Consider the following 25,628-nt stretch of genomic DNA (forward strand, 5'->3'; position numbering starts at 1 on the left):
CCTTCATGTCCCCTTTAAACAAGGTTGGTTTTTTATCAGCATGGCCTTCTTTCTGACTTCTGGGATTGTGGCTTTTTGGTCATCTAGTAAGGTGTTCTTAAATGATTCCCCACTGGCATTTCTTTTTTCTGATTAAATTCTCCCTCCCAGCTGATTTAGCTTATAATTCTTTTCAGCTTTGTGGAACTGGCGCTATTAAAGTGCCAAGTATATGTATTACTGGTCTGGACTTTGTTCTGCTTGCACATTACAAATGTATAAATATCTTAGATGGTAACAACATTTCCTGCAAGGGAAGATAGGAGTTCAGAGCAAGAGGCTGAGATGGAAGTGGTGAATCTCAAATTCTGTTCCCAGCCTTGCCGTTGAATTTGTCAGGACACTTAATCTCTGTGATTTGGTTTCCCCATCTGTAAAATTGAGATAATACTTCTTAGCTACCTTCGCTGGGTGTTGGGAGGCTTAGTTTTGTTTTAGAAATTGCTATGAGAGCCTTGGCTGACGGGTGCTATATAAAGACGAAATATGTACTTTTACAGCTTTTTGCTCATGTTCCCAGCTTTGGGTATTTTTATAACACCATACTAGATTGTTTTAGTGCATCAAACAGCGAGAGACTGACCCAGGCACCAAGTTTACATTCAAATCTGGCTTTAAGCATTTGGTGCTTGGGGGAGAATTAGCACGTGGTCTGGTCAGATTCGACCCATTTCTATTTATAATGGTAGAAATCAAAGGTGCAGACTCCTTTCAGGCTATCTGGTCCATTCTCCCGTCTCATAGCTAATGCAAGGTCATGCCCTAGTAGACATTTTCCAAAGCTTTGCCTTGACTAGAGGGGAAGGTTGGTTCAGTGGTTATGGTGCTAGTCTGGCACTTGCAAGCTGCAGGTTTGGTTTCCTTGCCCCATCAGATCTCCTGTAGGACCCTGGGCAAGTCTTATAGTTTCTCTGTGCCTCATTTCCTCATCAGCACACTGGGGATGAGGGTCCTTCCCTCCCTCCTTATGGCAGTGTTGTGAGGAGACTGTGGTAATGGGAGCCATGTAAGTACCTCATATAATCACTCTAAGTTGTCTCCACCACTAAGGGACTTCCACCATTTCCCTGGGGACACTATTGTACATTTCAATAGCCCCTATTCTTAAACACTCTTTCTGTTCTATTCTAGATGTTTTCCAGTGGATCCAAATCCTACAGGTGTTGGTTGAGATATAATGTTACCTTGCTGAGTTTTTGGATTGCTAGTAAAAATGACCAGGGACATTTAAAGCAGGTGGCTGTCCTATTAGCAGATGTATGAAGAGGCTAGTGGAATGGAATTTGTCACAGTGATCTCTTTGCTTATGCAGTGTTGCTAGTTCTTGGGACTTTATTGTGCAGCTTGCAATACTTGGTATTTTTCTTAAAGTTTCAGTTGCTGGAGTCATAGGAATGCATTGAGAATCTCAGCTTTCACTTAGAAACAAAAGAGAGCCTTGAAAATGTAACCTGAGTGCACCCTGCAGGTTCCAGATCCAGAAGGTAAATAAAAAGAACCCCAAGTACATTATTTTAAAGCCAATCTCATAATTTTTCAGGGTCTTTCTTATGATTTCAGAATGGTTGAGACTGGCACCTGCGTGTGGCTCCATTCTGCAGGTGAGGATTGTGAGAAAGCAACATTAAGACACTGGCAGGAGAACTGCACATGCTACTTTGTTATTCACGAGCCAATAAGGTGAAGTAAGAGCTTGTCTATGTGGGGAAGTGACCAAAATAGCTATTGCAGAATCAGCGATTTGGCAGCAGCTAATCTGGTCAATTGCAAAGACTCAGGTTGTGTGGGGGCATTGTACTCTAGTATGCTCGCTGTTCTACCAGCTGAATCATAACAGCACATCCAGAGCAAACTACAGAACGTCAGCTGGGAAAGGCCAGCTTAGCAAGAAGTGATGTGTGCTGGCCAGACACAGCCATGCTGAAATAACTGCAGGGCGTTCTTCAAGGTGAGCGTTTGCAGGATATGCCAGCAGCAGAATGCTTGCCTTGGTGGTTGGATAGATCTTGGCAGAGAATCCATATGGGCCTTGCAGGACCATTTCACAAAGAACCGTTCCTTGTTATAAATGATGCCCACACTCTGCTCCCTCTTGTAGTCATTCTGATTATGAAATCAGCTAGTGCTATTGCATCCATACAAGCCTTAAGGGAATTCTTTCCTCATCTGGCACTAACAGAACAGTTACAGATAGTGATCTGCTCTCCATGTAGCAGAAATTTGAAAAATTTCTCTAAACTACCTTGGATGCAACATATCTGTTCTTTTTGTGCACCTCCTCCCAAAACTTGAGTCATTGTGTAACCTAGTGCTGTCTGCAGAGGAAGCTCAACATATCCTCTGCAACACAGATTTCAGTGCATGGTCTTCCTGCCTGGGCTTGTGACCCCCAGGAGGGTCATGAACAGGCATAATGGGGTTGTGAACACTATCTTGCCCATAGTGTAAGTGGAAGGGGATCCCAGTATCTTTTCCCAGTAGAGAAAGTGGGATCCTAGTATCTTTTCACTGTGCTACTTTTCAATGAGGCATCATACATCAGCATAGGTAGGCTTTTTTTCTGGGGGTGAGGACTGGTAGAAGACTAATCTCACAGCTACATCTGGTGAGACCTAGCATTCAGTGTGATGTGACAGCCACACAGAGGCAGATAGCTGACCTGGTCAATGTGGCCATGCCAGGAACTTTGTAGGTCGGGAAAAGCTAATCTGGTGGCACAGTCAGGCCCGGGCTAGCTTGTTGATTAGATTTTAGGATTCAGTGGCCCAGCTGTATTGACCAGCTGTGGAAAGGTGGCAGCCGTTTCTGCTTTTACTTGCTCCCTGGCAAGTCTGAGTATCACGGGGGTGTAGAAGGAGTGATATAGCCCAGAGGCATGGAGCACAGGGCCTGGGCTTCCTTTTCGCTGCCGTGGCTAGGCCAGGGCTGTGACGGTAGGTGCAGCCTGCCCCCCACCCATAACAGCAGCAAAGGCATCCATGGGGAAGGGAGCTAGTTGCCAGGAACACGATAGTAGTAGTTACATGTTGTTTTTCATTTGAGGATCCCAACGTGCTTTACAAAGGAGGATACGCGTCATTATCCTCACTTGGCTATAATGAGACGCCAAATCTGCCCAAAGATTTATGGCGTTAGCGCTGGCCACAGAAACCCAGGTTCCTGACTCCCAGTCCAGTGCTTTGTGAGGGCCTGAAGGTGATGTGAGGCTCCTCGGCTGGCCTGGCAGGTGTCTGATGTGGCCCATGCTGGCCCGTTCCAGGGAATTTGGTAACCTGCAAACCTCTCTGACCTGCACCAGGGACCCCCTGTGTGGATGGCATGATGGCATCAGCGGGGAAGTAACGCAGTGCAGAGCGTAATGAACAGTGCCACCTGCTCTGTGCCGGCATTCTGGAGAGAACGTGAATTGTGAATGTCCTTTGTTCTGTCCAGCCTGGCTGAGCCAGTTCTATACCCCGAATAGAGCCACAAAATGCATGTGTTCACGACCCGGGTGTCCCTGGTGCGTTTGCTGAGCAGCACAGGTCTGAAACCCGACACAGCTGAACCTACTGCCCTGGCACTGTGTTGTGTGTTGTGGGGGTGATGCCAATGATGAGGAACAAAACAACAAACACCCACCCATCTGCTGCTTTATCACGCTGGGATCGCTTTGTTCTAACTCTGAGTCATGCACAGATATAAAAATGAAAGAGGGGAACCGCTCCAGAGGGAATGTTAAACTGAGCTCTGTCGCCCAGGGCTTTTCAAAGAGCTGAACCAACCTGACAGCTCGTAAGAATCAGTTTGGATAAAAACCCATGAACCTGTTTCAAACTGATCTAAGAAGGGCTTGCATGCATTTCTCAGTACAATCGCTAATCCTGGTTCGGGTGTTAGGCATATGGTCTGGAGGAAAGAGCAATTAGGTTGTTTTCCCAGGCAGTGCAGTTTAGTGCAACTAGCACAGGTGGGGATTCAGGAATTCCTAAATTCTAATCTCAGCTCTGCCACTGACTCACCATGAGTGTGGCCTTGGCTGTGTCATGTTGCTGCTTTGTGCCTCAGTTTCCCCATCTCTAAAAGGGGTGTGATATTTACTTTGTGAGGATTAAGCAACTAACGTGTGTTGTGCACTTTGAATCAGTTAAGCACCATCTATGGTGCTATTATGGTTCTGGCAAACCCAAATGAACATGCCTGAATCCATGTGAATCTGAGCCCTGCCTGGGTTTACAATGAAATCTGAATGTAGGAAAAGCAGCAGGTTCATGCCAATCTGAAGATCTTTGAATAGCAGAGGCTGTGCATCAGTTCTGTTGAAAACACTTTAAACCCAGTCGAAGCAGAACCTGGAAGAATTCACACAACCCTAACATGAACAGCTCTCGCTGAGCATAAGTCATTTGAGGCATGACCAAATTCTGCATGTGAACTAAGTTTACATCTAAGGTAAACAACGCAGAAGGTGGAACACATTTGTTATGAGTACTGGAGCTTGGTGCCACATTTCTCCTGCCAGTGGAGAGAGTGTAAGAGCATGTGGCAAAATTTCGGAGAAAGAGAAGACAAAGGCTTGTAACCTGATCATTACATAGATTCAATATCATTGGTGCCAACAGTGATACTGCTGGGTGCAGCTTTTCTTGGGAAGACAGGAATCCCTCACACGTGTAGTGTCTCACTGGCACCAGCATGCTACAGCACTCACAGATTACAGTAGGAACTGACAGTGGTGCATGAGAACAGACTGAACTCTCAAGGGTTCCCAGGCTTTCAGCAGTAGGCACCATTTCCAGCCTGGATCCAGAACATGGATTCACTATAGTGGGAGCTACCTGGTCAAGAAACTGACAATCAGTGTGAAGTGCAACCAGTTAGAAAAATCCGCACTTCCTTTTCTAAATATCAGATCAAGAGCAAAACACAGCAGTAAAGTGAGGGCTCATTTGTGGCAAGCCCTGTACATCAGGCTAGACTGTTTTAGACCTGAACATGTTCCACTGATGGAATCTGTCCTTGTAAATGAATCAAGTCCTAGCAAATCTACCCCAGAAATGTTTGTTTACCCAAATATTCAGGGGGTAGGACAGGATGGGATGTCTCAGAAAAAAGGAAATTCTAGGATACTATAGCCAGTGTGACTGGAGGATGGGCTAAAGAGGAAGTGGATGGCTTTGGGGAATGGGAAATAGTCTTTCTGCTCCAGCACGCAGGTTCCGCTATGGACAGCAGTTTGGGGGATTCGGTTTCTCAGAAGGTTGGGGGATGGGATACAGACTCTTAGGATTCTGTTTCAAATCCAGCCGCAGGATCCAGCATCCAACAGAAATGGACCCAGAGGCCCTGTGGGGTTTCCTGTGCTGAGGTTCCACATATTCCCTTCCATTACTCCTTAGTCGAGGCCAGGACGTAAAGAGACCCTGCCCGGTGACACTAGGCAGCACAGGCTGCATTAATCGAGCTGGGAGGTAAAGAGCCAGAGAGAATCACAGGGTGTGTGTGGGTCCAACAGACTCAGTAGAGAATCGCTTGTTTGGGCAGCGGGCTGTCCCTTCTCTACGCTGGCATGCTCTTCCCTTTCTCTCTGGGTATGTGCTAGTAACATTCGTCATCGCTGTCTGCCAGATGGTTTCCTGTTCAGCTGGCTGCTTTCGGGCGTATTGAGCTTTACTAATTATATGTGGCGGGTTGTTTTGCTTACATTCCTGCTCCTGTAATTATTGACCTGGGTCTCACTGGATTGAAGGTCACGCAGTCAGTCACTTCTTGACAGGGTGGCACCCAGAGGCCTCCAGGCAGAAGATACCTACATATTAGGAACATAGGACTGGAAGGGACCTTCTGGATCATCGAGTCCAGTCCCCTGCTATTGCTGGCAACCCATGATCCCATTCATAAATTTATCAAGCTCTATCTTAACACTGGGTGTGTTGTTTCACCCCACTACACCTTTTGGGAGGCTGTTTCAGAATGTCACTTCTGTGATGATTAAAAACCTTCTAATTTCCATCCCAAATTTACTCCTGGCCAGTGGATACCCATTTGTTCTTGTGCCAACATTGCCCTTAAATAGCTCTTCATCCTCCCTGCTATTTACCCCTGATGAATTTATAGAGAACAATTAGATTCCCTCTCCAGTCGTCATTTTGCTAGGCTAAACTGGCCAAGTTCTTCTAGTCTCCTCTCATCAGATATACCCTTCATTCCCTTGATCATCCGAATAGCTCTTCTCTGCACTCGCTCCAGCTGGAATTCATTTTTGAACATGGGTGACCAGAATTGCGCACACTGTCCTAGATGAGGCCTTGCCAGCGCCTTGTACAATGGCACTGATGCTGTAAATGAATGAAATAGATGTCAGATTCAGTGAGTGGTTTCTCCAATCTGCATGACCGATGCATGGGTTTGAATGCTCTGGAAACGTCCTGCACATTAGCCATTTGAAACTTCTTCACGCAAAAGACCTTTTTACTGGCTTTGTATGTGTAGGTGTGAGTGTGTGATATCCCTGCCTTCTAGTGACAGGCTTTCAGAGAAGGAAAGGAATCTCTTAATTAGCCTTCGCTAATGAAGCTCTCTTTGAGGTAGAGGCCTGTGCCTTTGGAACTAAAGCGTTAGCGTGTTAGTCCGGCTGTGTGTGAGAGCGAGTGATATCTCTGTGTCTGTTGCCTGCAGTGCATGTTCCAGAAACTGACAATCAGTGTGAAGTAGTAACCAGCTAGAAAAATCAGCACTTCCTAGTCGAAATTTCAGATCAAGAGCAAAACACTGCAGCAAAGAGAGGGCTCTTTTGTGGCAAGCCCTGTACATAAAGCTCTACTATTTAGACCTGAGCATGTTCCACTGATGAAATCTGTCCTTATTCAGGTAGAGATCATTAATGCACCGTGACATGCAGGTTGGAGAACATAGCCTATCAAAACGAATGTTTCTGATGTCAGACGCTATAGCAGCAACTTCAGCTCCAGAAAAGCTATGCAGCCTTCAGTTCCGACCCTACGTTTACAATTCCCAAGTTTTACATGATAATAACAATTGTATTGTTGTTGTTGTTGTTGTTCTGGGGGAGGAAAACGTGTTGAGGGGTGCCTGCTGTAGTCTAGATAGTGGGTGTGAGAAAGGCATTAGAGGAACACTGAGTGTGTGAGGCCAGTTCAAAATGAAGATCTTTTCTTAGGCACTGGGGAGTCTGAAACAATTTTCTTATCTCTCTGGCCTGGTCTACACTTACCTTCAAATTCAGCGGCAGTCACCAGGAGTTATGCAAGTTACACAAAGTAGCTTGCGTAACTCCTGTCGACTTCGTAACTCCTCTTCTACGCGGCGTCTTCACTGCACTGCACCACTTGAGAGGGTGGTTTTCACGTGTCGACTTCCGGATCGATTGAGTGGGTCTTCACTGACCGCTCAGTCGATCCGGATAGATCAATCTGACGGCAGCGAATTTGCTGCTGTCAATGAAGACGTACCCTCTGTCCGTTGTGGCCTGAGCCTGAACCTACTGATTGTTTGCCTTGTTTTACATGTTTTCCCTTTCCTTTGGCTCTGACAGTTGTGCGGAAGGAGGGTGTCACTCATACCCTAAGGGCACGGTGAGACCCAGGGTCTGGCAAACTGGTTCAATAAAGCTAAATACTTATCCTTTCACCATCCCTTAATCCCTTGCAGATTTGTAGGCTGAACTCAGGCCTATCCTGCTTTAAGCTTCTAAAATGTTTGGTGTAACTTTTCTTCCACGGTTTCTTAGATCACTGCCTGTCTAGGCATGTCCTAATTCTTAGGACGGTAAACTCCAGGAGGGGGAAAACTGTGTTTGTGATATATCTTTGAAATATTTCCAGTTTTGCCACCCACACATGCAAAAATCTTGAGTAGAGCTGGTTGAAAATTTTCCAGTTGAAATGCAAACTTTCTGCTTGAACACATTAATTTCAACATTTTATTTTGGAAAAAAAAAAATCAAAATGCATCGCTGAAATGTTCAATTTTGACTTTTACATAACAATGTTTCAATTTTTTATTTTTGCAACAACTTTTCATTTCAACATTTATTTTACATTCTATTATAAAAATAAATTTTAAAAGTCAAAACTGAAATAAAATGTTAATCAACACATTTTGATTTTATTGAACCAAAACACTTTGAGTGACCTGAAATTTTTCCAAAAAAAAAAAAATCATTTTGTGGGAAATTGCAAAATTCATAGGGTTTTTTTTTTGGCAATTTGGAACAAAAACTCATTTTGAAATAGAAAAATTTCCCCCAAAGCAGAAATTCCAGTTCCTATAGAGCTCTAAGGATGCATTGGGATACCAAAAAGCATAAGATTGGCTTAAAAGTCAAGACTGGCTTTTAATAATTACAAATGTAATATTTCTAAATTTGCTTTCTAGTGTTGTAGCCTTGAGATTTTACTTTTTCAACTTTTTCTCCACAACCACAAGGGCTAGAAATTCCATTTTTTTCAAATGAAAGCTGAGATTCTCACTTAGTCACATGAATCTAGGATCTGGGGCTATAATGACAGTACCAAATAACACGGGAGTTTGCAACACTGCAGGACTGATAGCAGAAAGTTGTAGTTATATTGTGAGAGAGCCTCAGCTTTTCACACAGAGAGGTTCTCCTTTCCTCCAGTTGGTAGCTTTTATGATTCACCCTTCACAAAACTAGAACCTAGGTCTACAGAGATGATGATCTCACCTTTGTTCATCCCGTTCAGTCAGTGAATATGTGGTCAGACTGGGCTGGGCCGTGTTTCCTTGTTTTGGGTAGTTAGCCATTTGTTTTCCATACACAAAGAGCAAAATATCCACTTTAGTTTTAGATCTAGATTAGATCAAGATAAAGGAAGAAAATGACAAGAATGGACAGAAGTCAAGTCCCCATGAGAGAATGCTCTGTGGGTCTGTCTACACAGCAGCTAGGCACCCACGGAGGGCCATGACTCAGGCCTGCAGAGCTGAGGCTCAGGGGCTGTGTCATGGCTGCCTCTGGGGTGGAACATGGCATCCGTTTAACAGCAGACAGCACACAACAATTCCGGGTAAGACGGCAGGAGCACCAGATACAACCGCAGCAGGAATGTAGGGGAGCAGGCTAGCTGGAAGCCCCAAGTTGGAATTTAGCTTGAACACAGGGCTCACACTCCTCCTCCAGCACAAAGGACAATGGGATCTGCACTTGACCCCAGTGCTTCATGATCTGTTCTATAAAACCTTTTTTACCGTGTCGTATGAAAGTCAGACTCCTGGCAGCGAAGGGGTACAGTCAAGTAACCCGTGATGGGCAAGCTGAAAGACAGTTATTGGACTGCTTAAAAGTAAAGGCCAATAATTTCCTTAGAAATCTTCTGTACATGAAGGAAGAAAAGCTGATTAATACGTCACATGTAATCAAAATCCATCCACCTGTCAAACCAATGTGGGTGTCCCCAGGCAAAATGAGGTGGTTCCTGTGTATTGGCTAGGAATGTTCAGGTAGTCAAAGATTTCTGGTCCCAAGTATTCCCCTTATTAAAAATGAATACATATGGAAGAAAATAACCCCTGCTTGGCTTCTGTCAGCGCCAGCAGGGTGTCTATTAGATGTTTCCATGAACTTCAATGACCTTCCCAGAATGGTGTCTTCTCCTGCATAAAAGCAGAATTGCTCATCTGTGTGTCATTGGCTCTGTATTGCCAGAAACTAAAGGTGGCAGAGGACTGGAACTTGTGCTTTTTGGTGCTGGAGGATCTGTGCTCTAACTCCACTGCTGCTGTGATGCTCCAGTTGGCTATGGTGTGAAATTTTAAGTACCCACACATCTGCTAAAGAAAAAATGTTACAAGTGGGGAAAACTTTAATCTCTCTAACATGTAATTGCCTCATCTTTGGGGAGAAGACAAACTATCTGTGGCTTTCCTGAGGCTTGTGGATCTGGAACATAGTTGCAATGGAAAATACCAACATGAATACAGTAGAAATACAATACTTGGATCTTTATCTTTCCTTCCCAGATTATACTGAGGGGTAGAATAACTCTCTGCTCAGACCCAAAGGACTCAGGCCAAGATTTTCAAACGTGACTGCCTACTGTTAGGCTCCTATTTAGACTATATTAGGACACTGAAATCAGAGGCCTCACTCGCACAACTGCTGAACACCCAGCACCTTTCATGGACTTCCATGGAGGGAGAATGGAGCCTTTAGTTCCCAGTGGGATGGGCTCCCTCACACACTTCCCTCTTTCCCTCCCCGTCTCCACTAATTCAAGCCTGCACGGGAGCTTCAAGGTCACACTTCAGCTGACCACCCTCGACCCCTTTCTATTGCGATCCTCCCAGTGCGGCTGAGTCGGGGGCAGCCTCTGAATATCATGACCTGCCGTGTATCCTGCTGCTGCATGCCCGGGAAAGACTCTCTCAGACAGACAGCTCCTGAGAGCAAGACAAACATCTCCCGCCTGGTTCTCTCCGCGGTTTTTCCTTATGGTGGAGTGTGTTATGCTTTTCCATAAACAAAGCTGGCCACACTTTGGCAGTAGGCGATGAATCCCTCCGGGGCCGTCCCTAGGGTAGGGTCGATCGGGGTGACTGTCCCGGGCCCTGCGCTTTGGGGGCCCCTCTCCAGATCGGGCGGCAGTCGGGCAGCTGTTGCTAGGGCTGTTGCCGGGACCTGGCGGGAACTGGGCAGTCGTGTACCAAGGGGGCCGGGACCCCGGGCGCCATCCTGTGGGTGGGGGCGCTGGTCCGGTCCTTTACGACGGACACTCACCGCCTCCTGTGCCCCCCGTCCCGGCTGCGCGTCGTGAAGGGCCGGCCCAGTGCCCCCCCACCCCCCACCCCCCGCCCAGCCCAGGGGTGAGGCTGCCCCATCTGAGCCGGCACCAGGGTGCACGGCTGGAGCAGGAGAGCCAGATGCCACACGGTGGATAAGTGGGGGGGCAGCCGCCCCGCGCAGGAGGAGGTAAGTGGCATGTTCCCCACCCCCCCGCAGGTACAGACCTCCCCTCCCCGGGGCAGCTGGAGGGTGGCGCCATTTGTGGGAGCCATGGACCCCTCCTGCCCTGCACGAGGCCTGGGGGGGGGGCAAATGCAGGCTTTCCCCTGGGCACTGGGGACCCAGGTTATGCCACTGGATCCGGGCGGGGGGGCCCACACGCTGTGCTTTGCCCCGGGCCTGCACCCCCCCTAGGGACAGCCCTGAATCCCTCTATGAACTGTTTCAAGGGCAGGGGGTTCTCTCGGGATGAAAAGCAGCGTGTAAATTCTCTTCCAGCAGGAGTGCCACGTTCCAGCGCTGCCAAGGCTGCAGCAGGGGAATTGCTTTTGAATTATTGGCCTCTTGTTTGTGTAAACCAGCTTAGCTCTGAGTGCTTCGAATTTCCTCCCTGTGAGCTGTGTAAATAAAGCACAGATCAGTTTAAAGAGTAGGTGTGTGTCACCAAAGCCACAGACTTGCCTGGGGAAAACTGCTTGCCCTTTGAAATGCCGCCTGCCTGTCATCCATCACTCCAGGCTCCAGGAAGGGAGACTAGAGGGGTTTTGGCGCTGTTTTTGTTAGAAAGATAATGACAAATAGGAGAAAATTTGGAGAAGGGCAATGAAAATGATTAATGGGCTGGAGGGACTGACTTGTGAAGAGAGATTGGAAACCTGACTATGTCTTGTTTGGCTAAACATTGGCTCGAGGGGGAATGATAAGCTTCTATAAAGATCTGATGTGTGTAAACACCGAGGGAAGGGGGATGAACAAACCAAGATCAAACTGAGCAAAGGGAAATAATTGGGAAACATTTCCCTTAAATCAGATCTATTAGCAGCCTGTGAAACTGTCTCCCCAAAGGAAATGGTGGGAGACGCGTTGCTGGGATATATGTCATGTGAATTTTTCATCCCTTTGATAACCGCTTTTTCAAACAAATGTCCCTGTCCATGCAGCAGAGGCCAGTTACCGAGCCCACTTCTCTTCTCAGCTACCCCTGAGTGATTCTGAAGTAGCCACTGGCGCCAGTGAAGCTACTCCTGATTTATGCCAACGTGAGTGAGAACAGACTGTGGCCCACACTTTGCAAACTGACTGGAAAAGTGACATTGTGAAGTTCCATGTATTCATCGCTCAGTGATTCCAGATCAAACCTGGAGCGCTTTTACACGTTCAAAGATCACGTTTTCTAATCGGGAGCCCTTGCAAACTTGGCCTGGGCTCTGCTCGGAAAGTCAGGCTGGGATCTTTCCTGCCCGGCCATCATTAAACTTGACATTCGGATCCATTCCCCAGGAAAGTCGTGTTCAGGCTGGCAGTCAGAATAACCCTCTGTGTGCTCATGAACCGAGCAAGACTTTCAGAGCAGAAGAACCTCACATCAGACAGTTTTCAGTCAGCCCTTTCTTCCATCATTCAGACCTCTGCTGCCACTCTGTGGCCGTCACACATCATGCAATAGAATGGCTTTTCACTTGTGCTCCCTACTCTTATCCGGGGACTCCCGCTGTGTGCTCTGCTGATTGCAGGCTGATGAACTGGATTTCAGTTGAGGGGAAGATGGAGTGGAAGAGAAAGTGGGAGGTGCACTGAGTTCCGCATCCGAGGGACATACTTTAAAGTGTCCCCTACCAAGGTGCTTAGGACACTGACCAGCATTAAATAAATAGTTTTATCATTAACAATATATTATGATACAGTAAATTCCACTCCCTTAACAAAAATGATAAATAAACCATCCTAAAATAGACTAGAAGATAATGGCTGGAGTAACCCTGAGATACTCAGCAGATCCTGGGTGGATGGTGCACAAAGGAACAGGCTGTTGTGAGGGTATAGAAGTTAGATCTGTTAGGAGTGCTTTTTCCACAGTTGGAAGGACCAAAGAAATCATGCGGGAATTTTCAACAGCAAATTCATTCAAGTAGGGGATGATGCTATTTAACTAAGAGCTCATTTCTCCTACCTGTTGGCTAAGGGGGTGAGTTAAATATGTTAAAATGCATTTTTCATGTTAAAAAACAATCAGTGGGAAAATAAAAAATCTAAAATCCTTTCAGGCCTTCTTTATCCATCATCAAACTGGTCAAAAATGAGAAAATGATTTCGTAAGAAATTTTGAAGTTTGTTTCCATTTTCAGAGTTCAAATTTGACTCAGTTCACATTATTTTAGAACTTGTATCAAAATCACTTTCAGAATTTTTTATTTACCACAACCCCAATTTTGAAAAAGAATGGGCTTCTTTTTTGGTAAACAAAAAACATTTCAGTAATCATTTTAGTTAAAATGTCTATAAATGTTTTGGTAAAAAGTACCACGGAAAATATCACAAAAAGTTGAAATTTCAATAATGGTGACAAATTTTCAAAAAACATGAATGGGGGAAGGGGGGAGGTCATTTTTCAGTTAAAATAAAATGTATGTGAAAATGTTTGAGCAGCTCAAGTCCACCATAAAGAGAGCAAAAAGAAAAGGCACAAGACCTTTTTTCGTTCCCCTTCACAGGTCACCTTTAAAAAGAGCCAACTCCCATTTCCTTGACTGTAAGTGTTAATACAACAAATGCCCATGCAACAAAGGAGAGGGAGAGAAAGCAAAGCCAGAAATCTGGGCCAAGTTGGCGCTTGTGGGGCTCCAGTCAATCCAATGAGCCTCGAGGCTCATGCCAACCCGACTCCCGCCTGTCAAGACACACACTGGAGAGGGGCCCATTCATTTTTAATTAAATGGCAGAAAGTGTGGAGCCGAGGCTGTGCTTCTGTTTCCTCTGGCAGGCTGATTCCATTGGGCGAGTTATGTTTTCATTAGTTCAGGTAATTCCTGGCCATGTGGGGAGAAGCTGATTCATGCTTGGCCTCAGGACTTTCACTCCAATATTTTCACACTCCAAGAGATTACTGATTGGAGCTGTGCTGCAGGGGAGTCAGCAAGTGGAGTAGTGGAGGGGAAAGGGGAACTTCCTGCCTGCCTGTCTCCCAACAGAGGAGTCAATCTAGGCTTGCTCCCATCAGACTTATTCTAACTCTTCAGGGGGTGGAGGGACATCTAGATGCCCTAAGGCTGGGTTCATTAGAAATGCAGATAAATGTATTGCTTTGCGTCCCATCTTCCAGGCCAGTGCATGATTATTCCCTACAGTATCTTATCCTAGTCTTAAATGACACAAGCAGGGGAGTTCCCATGGCTTCTCTTGGGAAGCTCTTCCACTGTAATGGACTCCTCACTCTTTCCTGATTATTCACATTCATCCTATTGTTCCTCTGAATTGTACTCCTTTGAATCCCTGGAAACAATTCTTCTCCCTCCTTAGCGTTTGCACCTGTCAGTACTTGTGGCTGGTTACTGAGGATTTCTCATGGCAGGGAAGAGGCCAGACTATGCTGTATTCATAAAGGAGATGGATTCTTCATTGAGGCATACCTGTGGTATTCTGTGGCTCTCCAGCTTCTCGATTGACTGACTGGAACACTATTTGTGTTACCAGACAGGGTCTGCCTAAGTCCTGGAAGGGACTTCACAGCCATCAAGGAGCAGAGTGCTAACCTTGCTACAGTTCTCTTTCCTTGGCCATACCACACACATTTAACGGTCACAGTCTTTTCTTGAAAGCCTGTTTCTCCTGTCTTTCAACTGTATGTGTCGCTGTTTCTTCAGGCTTTCCAGTTTGTCCGCGTATTTGAGTACATGGAAGCTGCCCTAAGTGTTTGTTTGAACATGGGCCAGCTGAATGTGGTTAGGACTAGTTTGAACGTGCTGCGTAGAATCTTGGCGATGGAGAGAAACAACTCAGCTGGCAGAAGTGATGGGTTGTGGGGCTGGATCTGAGTTTTACAAAGCCTGATTGGGTGGGTTTCGATTCAAATCCAGGTTCATTTCACTCAAACCATCAAAGCTCAGGGAGATTCAAATGACGGGTCTGGCTGTGAGCTATTAGATGGGTCTACCAAGCGCTTGCAGCTGTTGAGGGATTCCCCTCTGGGTGTAGACGGTGAGATACTACTCAGGCTTGTGGGCTTCAGCTGCTCCCCTACAATCCAAATTATTGTCTCCCTGGCGTTTGAAAGTGAGGATGCTACTTGAATACCACCAGTCAATGGCCCCTCTGTGTCTTCCCATCTGGCACAGACTTGGTCAACAGCCTTTAACCGGGCACCATGCACAATGATGCCATTGCTGTCAGGTCACTATTGCCTCATTTCCTTTCTTTCCTGGTAGGGTGTTTCCCTCTTCTAAGATGACTTGGAATTGATGCCTTTATATTGCAAGAAGCATTTCTGGAAATAGTCTCAAATTTCCTCTTCTCCTCAGGATTCTTCCTCCTTGAAGTGCACGAAACAAGAGAAAACCAACAAGATCTTTCTGGAGTCTCCTATATCAGATTCTCAAGATACAATATTCTGGTTTCCAGCTGGTGCCCAGATGGTCCCACTGGACTTAGACAGTTTAGTAGAGTCCTCCCAACCACCCTAGCAACCTCAAACAAGCAACCTAATTGGGGCCAGAGGCAGGGACCTCCCTCCTGAACCAAGTCACTAGGAGACACATTGTGGCATGTTTCAGCTAAGAAACTTCTCCTCTCTGAGCTGAGTGGGTAGGAGCCAAACTAGATGTGTCTTTGCTGGTGGCTATCTTCTTCCCCTGAGCCACTCATTAGGAGCCATGCTGAGCATGTTGGTGGGGGGCTGATCTTTGCAGATCTCCCAATGTGCTCAGAAAGAAATCTGAATATTTGTTACTTCTTGGACTGGATGACCAACAGGCCTCTGTTATCGTGCATGGATCCCCTATGAAGCCAGTCCAAGTGTATTTTGGCTCTGACTCATTATTAAACCCACCATATTAAGCAGCAAACTTCGAGGCCTGCAATTCTTCAGCTGTCATTTTATTTTATATAGCTCCTTATATAGCTCTCACCATCACAGTATCTGAGCGCCTTCCAGTTGTGCATCAAGAAACATGACTAACATCTGCCATGTATTGTTCTCTCATCCTCTCCCCTGGTGGGGGGAAGTGTGTGCAGTGGAGTGTCTTGTTTTGGAATTTAATTTTAATTGCACACACACACACATACACACACACACACACACACACATTGATATTGTTTATGATAGAGAAGGCAGGTCAAAGAAACTTGTCTTGCACTTACAGTGGAAAGTTTGTGATGGTCCTTAGCTCCTGTGGGAACCTCAAAGTCCAACGCACTAGACCTCAGTATATGTCTGAGAGGCCCTTTGGGCCAAGAGCAGTTGGGCCAGGAAAGTCTGTTCTAGAGGAACTCCAGGATTTCGTGGCACTTGTTTGGAGGGAGTTTGATAATTCCAGATATTCTGCCAGCAGGCTGATTTAGATACATATATTGTTATTGTAGCATATTGTTAAAGGAAAAATAAGGCTATAAGGGTGCATGAGAATTGTATACGGGTATTTAATAGGTGTAGAAGCCAAGGAGCAAAAGGAATTCTTTAGGGAGGCCTGCGTGGCTATAAATAGATAACAGGATAATAAGGAAAAAGAGAAAATTCAGGCTGGATACCAGGAAAAATTTCTTAACAATGAGGGGTCTGTTAGGCTGTCTCCTCAAGAGAAATGGTGGAAGCCCCATCACTTGGAACGTACCGACACTGGCCCTAGTGTCTGTCAGTAGATGTGACCTCAGACAAGCCTAGGGTGGTCTGGACAGCTCTGGGTTACCTTGAGACACCATTCTGGGAATTACAGGTTTCAAAGGCCCTCTCTGCTTCTCCCTAGGAAGAGAAAATAATCTTTCCAACTGGCTGGAAGTTGATGCTAGACAAATTCAGACTGGAAATAAGGCGTAAATGTAGAACAGTGAGAGTAATAACCATTGGAATAATTTACCATTGCAACATTTCTTCATTTTTCTCCTTTGACCCCCCCCCCAACCCCTTGATCACACATATGTCCCAGAATTCATTCCTTTGAAGAAGGAATAAGTTCCCTCTGAATTTCACAGGCTCAGCCATGTCTCCAGGATTGTGGGATGCTTCAGGTCTAGTTGTCCTTGGCTACTTGGAAGATTTATTTCTTCTGTTATGTTCCCATTTAATTCCTTCCTGGCTACTTGGTGGGGAAGCTTCTCTCTTCCTCTCCAACTGCTAGGATAACAGAGTGGCTGCAGATCAGGAATAAGGGGCACCAGCAAATATTGTGGGACAGGAGGAAGCATGTGCCTCCGTATTTCATAAGACAGCTGCAGACAAATGACCTAGCTTGCAAGCTGGGGAATCTTGCTCACAAGTTGAATTTTTGTGGGGCTGTATCTTTGTTCTTGCAGAGATTTTATTATCTGCTTAAAAACATGGGGGTGTGGTATCTCTGAGAGATCTCAGAACATCCAGAGTGGCAGAATCTGCTTGCTCTTCTCAGCTTTCTCTCTTTGCTGTTGTCTCTTTCTTTCATTCCCCTTCATCGGAAGCATGGTAACCTTCCATGCCACTTGGGCCACCTCCCTTCCTTGGATTCCAGCCAGCAGTCTCAAGCTGTTTGAAGGGGCTGCCCAAGCCTGATCTTTCCCAGTGTCTTTCTGGTGCATCTGTAGCATGGCTGTGGCTCATAAGTGCAGCTGTTGTGCACATTTCCCTGGCCAGAAATGCACCAGAGCAGATACCAGCTTGAGATTCACTCCTGCTGCCTTCTGTTCTCCTTGCCAACTCCAAAGCTGCTCCTTAATGACGTGTTTCAGAAAGAGAGGGAAGCGAAGTTAGCACTGGTACAAAGCGTCCAACTGTCAGCCCAGGAGACTGAAATCTTCTGTCCCCAGGACAGGTACAGCATGGGCAATTGCAGGGCAGATTTCCAGCATGCCCCATCCATCACAAACATGCTTCAACCCTACAAGGAGAGGGTCGTTCAGAGTTTAAGTTATTGTTTGTTGAATGCAGTGCTGTCTATATTGCTGGGGTTTTATTTTATACTCCTGCTGAATGACAAAGCTGGTCTTTGGATTCTCTTAAAATCATTTGTAAAAGTTCTTTAAAAATAGAGTTAAGCTTTTAGTGCCATTATAATAGATGTGCTTGGGGTGATGGTTTGGGTCAGTTCTTTATTTTGTTGTGTACACATCACTCTGTCATCTGCTGTGATTGAGTAGGAGACCAGGAAGGAAGGGAGGAATTCCCCCTCCTCACACAAACGGCCCTATCTGATCTCTAGCTCTCAATCAATAACTTTCCAACAAGGAATGTATCTTTTCCTGTGGTTTGTCTGGTCAATGAAAGCTTCCTCTTGATCTCGATCATTGGCTCAGAGAGCTTTGTTATAAGCTCTGCCCACTTTCACAAATACAGTGCTGTCCATCCCTAATCATCATCAGAGATGGATCTCGCACATGACTGGCTGGTTTTATGGAGGCGCTAAGAACACTGGGGAAGACAGGCAGCTTAGAAATTTTCTCTCTCCCTCGAAAAGTTTTGCATCTCACTCTCTCGGCACAAACACTCCTGCTTCCCAGGAATGATGCTGCCCTCAGAGCTGTCATTGTTCCTCTGAGTTGCCACCTGGCAGAGCTTAGGCTTCGTTCGAGGTTTCCTGCAGCTGCGGGCTCTTTGGTGTTGATGCAGAGCTCTGGAAAAGGTTCAGGCTATGTTCCTGCCTGCAAGGGCGCATTTTGGAGCAGCTGTGTTTCGGGAATGGCTTATGACTCATAGAGTTCACTCTGCAGGACTCCAGGCCTCCAAATCTTGTTTGGAAGAAAAGAAATGTCACCTTCCAAAGGGAGTGTACAAACTATGCATTGCTTGGCCATGCAGAAAACAAGCAGGACCTGGGGGGACAGAATATCTGCGGATGTAAATGCCAACGAGGATGAGGAATGATTTCAGACAGTGACAAGGAATAATAGGGATGCATTGAGCAAAGGGGAAATTTTCAGGCTGAATATCAGGAGGCACTCTGGAATAGGGTTTTTGGCACCTTTCTCTTCAGCATTGAGTAGGGCTTGTCCATTAGGATCATCTGGGTGTAACCCACAGAATCCATTTCCCATAGTGAAGGGTGGGAAATATGAAGGTCCCTGCCACTTCTTCTAATGCACAGATTCCATGCAAACCCATGGGGCAGAAGGGTGGCAGAAGGAATGGATCCACATATACGTGTGCGAAGGCTTCATTTCCACCTGGACTAAGCAGTGGGGTCAGAGTTTGTGTTCGGAACACAGACAGGACTCGGGGGTTTATGGCATCTGCAGAGCAATTCAGTGAGTATCACAGCCTCATTATCTTATCTGTCTTTTTTACTATGGAAGAGATTTGTTCAATATAATCTGTTTTCTAGAGGCTTGTCTGGTTTGTTTTATTTTATGGACAGTTTGCTCACCATTAAACATGATATAGCTCATGGTTGCAAGACCCTCCCACGCAGCGTCACATCTTCTGCTGTTGAACCTCTCTCCTGAGAGCACCTTTCATCAAAACACTGAGACATTCTAGTGAGGGACAAAAACGATGAGTTTTATCAATCATACCTGCACTGTAGGAGCATTCACACAGCACTGAGAAAACTCCCAAGTCTTGTTTTGGCATTTAGTGGGCTCAGTGTGAAAACTGGGTAGATTCCTAGGGTATTTCTTCTTTGACTGTTCCAAAATCATTGTCGGTGATGTTGAGAGTGTATCTACTCAATATTACAGAACTGCTTTAGCATTCCTGCTTACAACGATAGAGATTTCACTTGCTTTTCTGCTTGTCTAGAGCTCTTGAACTGTCTGCTATAGTTCTTTCACTATTCCAGCTTGCATTCTACTCAGACTCAAAGGGCCTGCTTCAGCTCCCATTTGTAACTGCGTAAATCCAGAGTAACTGCACTGAAATCAGCAGAGGTACACCTGCATAAAAGCAGTGTGAAATCAGAATTAGGCCCAAAGTGTTATGCAGTGCCAGCTGATTGTGTGTTTCTATCTGCCAGAGAGAGATGATCATGTTAGCTAACTCTCTGCTTTGACAAGAATCACTGATCCAGTGTATACTGGTCTACAATCATGAGGTCTGCTGGTGAGTCTGAAACGGAAATGCAGCATTTTCCAGTTGTGCAAACAATGTACTGAAATGCTGCCCACATGTTCAAATATGACAATGCTATGGGCTGGCAGTGGGGAATTCTAGTGGGAATTGGACTCCTATTACTTGGCAATGTCCTAATATTAGCAATTTCTACTCAAGAGTTATACATATTGTAGAAATAACCTGGAATGATAAATTATCAGCAAAGCCAGAATTCTGTTTCCTATGTGACATTTTTATCAGGACTACAAAGGCTTTTTAAAAATGTGCTACAATTCCCTTGGCTATACAGAGATTGACCTTATAGAAAGTGGATTACTCATGTGTCTGCCTGACTAGCTTTCTTAGGCATTTCTAAGTTGTCTATCATCTTGGTAATAAAATACTGCATCCCAGTTTTTCGACTATTTAGCTGACATGGAAGACAATGTTTCCTATGAGCATCGTATTTATTATAAGGTTCTAATCTAGTGATTTTTCTTGTTGCAGGATCTGGGAGTCTCCCCTGCTCCAGGCCACCAGGGAAAATGATGTCCAAGCCATCCAGAAACTACTCACCTGCCATGCTTGTGATACTCACCAAAGAGGTAGGGCGCTCCATGTGCTGGCGGTGACCAGGATAGCTGCAAGGAGAGGACACCTTGGGACAGAGAGTCTGGAGGTTGGAAATGCTTTTCAAGGAGTAGCAAAGGGTGACCTTGCCAGGTTGGGGTGAAAAGACTCTTGAGTGGGGCTAGGGAGTGCTCAGGATTGAACGTGTTACTCTAGGCAAGATTCATCTCAGCAGGCCGGCAGAGGAACGTGTGACTCACACATCTGATTCTCTTTCTCCAGGTGCACTGGGAGAGACAGCCCTTCACGTGGCTGCCATGTATGACAACGTGGAGGCTGCTCAGATTCTGATGGATGCAGCTCCCGAACTTGTCAATAAAGCCATGACATCAGAATTCTATGCAGGTAAAAGTGCCAAGATGAGCAGACATGGGCTGAGGCTGCCGGGATGGCTGGGATATATGGCAGCCTATTAGATTTGTGTCCGGATTCCAAGGTGTCCTTTAGAAATCGTCTGCTCCAGGGATTCGTATTTTACTGTCCCTTTACTGTGTTTTCAGCAACCCATGGGTGATGTGTGTTCCCAACAGACCTCCAGGAAATGAAACCTATGCCATCTTCATTAATGATATGGAGGATGGGGTGGATTGCACACTCAGCAAGTTTGCAGACAACACTAAGGTGGGGGGACTGGAAGCGGGGGGAGATTGGTGGATACTCTGGAAGGTAGGGACAGGATACAGAGTGACCTAGACAAATTGAAGGATTGGGCCAAAAAAATCTGATGAGGTTCAACAAGGACAAGTGTAGAGTCCTCCACTTAGGACAGAAGAAGCCCATGCACAGCTATGGACTGGATACTGATGGGCTAGGCAGCAGTTCTGCAGAAAAGGGCCTGGGGGTACCGTGGATAAGAAGCTGGATATGAGTCAGCAGTGTGCCCTTGTTACCAAGAAGGCTAATAGCATATTGGGCTGCATTAGTAGAAGCATTGCCAGCAGATCGCGGGAAGTGATTATTCCCCTCTATTCAGCACTGGTGACGCCACACGTGAAGTATTGTGTCCAGTTTTAGGCCTCGTACTACAGAAAGGATGTGGACAAATTGGAAAGCATCCAGAGAAGGGCAACAAAAATGATTAGGGGGCTGGAGCACAAGACTTATAAGGAGAGGCTGAGGGAACTAGGCTTGTTTAGTCTGCAGAAGAGAAGAATGAGGGGGGAGGAAAGATTTGATAGAAGCCCTTAACTAGGGCTAGACTAAGCTTTTCTCATTGTTAGTAGATGTGTACTCAGTGGTAGTAGATGACAGAACTAGGAGCAATGGTCTCAAGTTGCAGTGGGGAAGGTCTAGGTTAGATATTAGGAAAATCTTTTTCACTAGGAGGGCAGTGAAGCACTGGAATGGGTTATCTACGGAGGTGGTGGAATCTAACATCCTTAGAGGTTTTTAAGGTCTAGCTTGACAAAGCCCTGGCTGGGATGATTTAAGTGAGGTTTAACTTGAGCAGGAGGTTGGGTTAGATGACTTCCTGAGGTCCCTTCCAACCCTCATCTTCTATGATTCTAAGATTTAAAAGCAGGTGTATTTAGAAAAAGGATCCTTTTATCCTTGGAGGATAATCTATTCCCAACCACAACGTCAAGAGCTGACATCCAATACTCATGTCTGGACTCCTAGCTAAGAGGGTGAAGTTTTGAGTGGAAAACGTCCAAGGAAAGAGCTGAGTGTGAATGGTATTGATTCAGTAGGTGATGCTTTGACATCTAGGTTATTACTGGACCTAGTGTCCCGGTGTGGTGCTAGAGGGAGATGTGCTCCGGGGAGTGGTGTGATTGGTTCACTGCAGGCTGATCTCCTCTCGGAGTCAGCACTGACTCCAATACCTCACATGGTGATAGGAGGGTGCAGTGCTGCTGGAGCCGCCATCTTGCAGATGAGACATAAAACCCAGGGGGCCTTCTGAGTGAGGTTATTAATCCTAGAGTTTGGCGATTACTTTCTGCCTTCATTAATTCCCTTTGCGTTTTCATTTGGATATGAATTCTTTCTGTAAGGTCGACCAAGCACTGTATTGTTGCTGTGCATTGCTAAAGAGTTGCCTCCTTCTATCCCGGAAACAGCTGCATGAGAAGAGGGAGTATGATCTAGTGGTTCAGGTAGAGGAGTGGGAGTCAGGAGACATGGATTCTAGCCACCATCTTGTCATTGAGCAAGTCATAGCAAAACCATATGCTGAAGTGTCCTTAGCCTGTTTGCCAGAAGCTGGGAATGGGCAACAGGGGATGGATGGATCACTTGATAATTGCCTGTTCTGTTCATTCCCTCTGAAGCACCTGGCATTGGCCACTGTCAGAAGACAGGGATACTGGGCTAGATGGACCATTGGTCTGACCTGGTATGGCCGTCCTTATGTTCTTAAGTCACTTCATTTCTCTGGACCTCAGTTTCTCCATCTGTAAAATCAGATTAGTGATTCCAGGCTGCTGCACACAGACTGACATGAGGTTTAATTCATGAACATTTGTGAAGTGCTCTTAGATTCTCAGCTGGAAAGCGTTACAGAAGTGTAAAATATAAGCAGGAGCCTAAGTGGAATTAACAAGGCATTAAAACACTTCAATGAAAAGCGGTGAGAGAGAAGTTGCAAATGTCATTCATGTAACGGCAATTAATGTCACTGTTGCAACTCTCACCTTTGAGCTAAGAAACAATAAAGGCTGTATGGGCTGATAACACTAGGCAAAGTTCAGCTCTCCTTTATGCTGGGGTGAATCCAGAGTGTCTGCCTTGAAGTCACTGGGATAGTCAATGTAACTGAAATAAGAGTTTGGGCTATGACTTTCTAGGGAAATCAGACACACACATGCAACTGAAATTCCATGGGAGCAGGGCACGCAACTCCCTGAAGTTTCTTTGAAAATCCCAGACTTTGCCCATTGGGTTTCTCAGTTACTCACTTCTAAAGGAACTTTGGTTGCATTATAGGTCTCCAAAGTTCCTCTGGCTCACGGGGTGTGATTTTGGCATTACAAAAGGGATGTGATTGTGTATTTCAGGGGAGACTGCTCTCCACATCGCCGTGGTGAATAAGAACTTCAGACTTGTGAAAGCAATGCTGGAGAAGGGGGCTGATGTCAACAAACCACGGGCCACTGGATATGTCTTCAGACCCAGCAGCCACAACCTCATCTACTTTGGTAGGGTGTTTGTCTGAAGGTCTTGAATGCCACCAGCCTCTTATTCTCTGGCACACTCTTGAGTTCTGTGACCTCTCTGGGTCTGATATGGTCTGCTCCCTTTCTGTTCCCCTCTCTCTCTATCAACAGGGCCTCATGTGGTCTGGGAATTCCTGTCTGTGCAATTGCTGCAGAATTGTGGTGCAGAAGTTCAGCTTTTGTCTTCTAACAAAACATTAAATCTCTAGCCCTTGTGAAGAACACCTGCTGAAATATGACCCAAGTGTGATCAGTGGAGTGATGTCTGCCTGAGTCTGCAGCCAACCTATAGTAGTAGCTCTGTGAAGTGCCTCCTGACCCATTCCTTTCAATTGGGTAATAACTCAGAAGCGTAATGACAACCATTATTATGCCATAGTTTTACCCCCAGACCTGGGACAGTTTAAAACTGGAGCTTTATTAAATTTAGTATAAAAAAAACCCAAGCAAATACAGCTCACATAAGCCCAATTGCTACTCAGTCCTTTTAGAGCACACCCATCTCTGCTTCTGCAAACAAAGCATCCTTTTTGATCCCCTCAGCAGACATAGGGCACAGGCGAATCTAACCCCGGCATTCGCTTTATGAGTGCTACAGTCCCACCTCATAAACATACTGTCATCCTGACATTCCTCTTAACATATTGTCCATCCATTTGACTTATTAGCAGCTGTCCATGAGTTTCACCAGCTTGTAGCAGTCATTATCAAGTGAGTCTTTGAGTGTCTTCCTCTGTCACAAGTTCTGGTACTGATGGTAGAACCTTCTTCAGGTCTCTCCAATGTATTTCTCATGAAGCAGAAAGTTTGTGAGGCCACTTTAGTTCCACTAACCAACTGAACAGTCAGTTCCGAAGAACTTAAGTCCTCAAAGATATCCATACCTTACGAAATAACAGTCTCGCAGTGTATGACCATATCACCCCAAGTTACTGGGCATAAGACAAGCTATTAATAAATGGACTAAAATTAACATCATTATAAACTCTCCAGAGCTATTCATCTCCCAATATTACCTGAGTCTTGGACAGAATGCAGCATTAAGTACAGGAACAGGCACTTGGCATGGCATGTGACAAACACATGGATAACCCATGGTGCATTCACTAGTCCAAAAGTTGGAGTTAGAGACTTGTAAGTAGGTGTTTCTAACCGTTCATATGTCTGTGTCTGTGGGCCTCTTCTCTCGCTGGTCAGACCTTTCATGTCACTGGATTGTTCTGGTGATCTCTCCTCATGTGCATGGCTTGTTCAAGGTTCCATGGTCCTGTTTTGGCATTCATGTCTCTCTCCAGTTGGTGTGAATGTCACATCACTTCGATAAGCAGCTTTTAAGTTTGCAGGATCAATGACATCCTCATTTCCCAGACATGGATGCAAAGTTTCTGCCTCTGGATTGAGTCTCTGTGCTATAAGCAGTATTTGGTACCGTCACATAACGTGATTGGTCTTCACTCTCTCTAGAAGACTCACTGGAGTCCAAACTCCTGTCCTCATGTTATCTCTTATTGCACGGGTTTGCCTTGTTCTGTGTGTCTTGTGCTGTGGCTTAGAGGATGGTGTTATATCCATGAGTCAGAAGTCACAGGGAAGTAAAAGATTGCAGTGAAGAACTCTAACACATCTGTTTCCATCTTCTGCTTTTACTTCATAGACTGAGCTATCCCCTTTCCTTTCAAGTACGGTATTATATGAATCTTATCTTCCCACTAGACTCTTTACTAGGATCTGCATTTCCCTTTCCCTCTTTCTCAGAAAGGTTCCTGAAAGGTACTCTGCCACTTGGCAAGAGGGCAACACCATGCACCTGTGGAATTTCTGGATGGCTGCTAATAAGTAAAACAGTTGCACT

The 25,628-nt window shown here is 45.7% G+C and overlaps 1 protein-coding gene across 1 annotated transcript in view; it reads left to right on the plus strand.

Annotated features, from left to right (window-relative positions):
• LOC137166536 (transient receptor potential cation channel subfamily V member 6-like) overlaps positions 1–25,628 on the plus strand; it is a 55,259-nt gene that overhangs the window by 9,016 nt on the left and 20,615 nt on the right. Inside the window, exons 2-4 of the mRNA XM_067568307.1 lie at positions 20,496–20,593; positions 20,841–20,963; positions 23,618–23,758. Of these exons, the coding sequence (XP_067424408.1) occupies positions 20,496–20,593; positions 20,841–20,963; positions 23,618–23,758 (362 nt within the window). The remainder of the gene's footprint in view (positions 1–20,495; positions 20,594–20,840; positions 20,964–23,617; positions 23,759–25,628) is intronic.

The sequence above is a fragment of the Emydura macquarii genome, unplaced genomic scaffold (genome assembly GCF_026122565.2).
Source record: "Emydura macquarii macquarii isolate MOO-44397 ecotype Brisbane River unplaced genomic scaffold, CSIRO-AGI_Emac_v2 contig_2871, whole genome shotgun sequence".
Taxonomy (NCBI): Eukaryota; Metazoa; Chordata; order Testudines; family Chelidae; genus Emydura; species Emydura macquarii.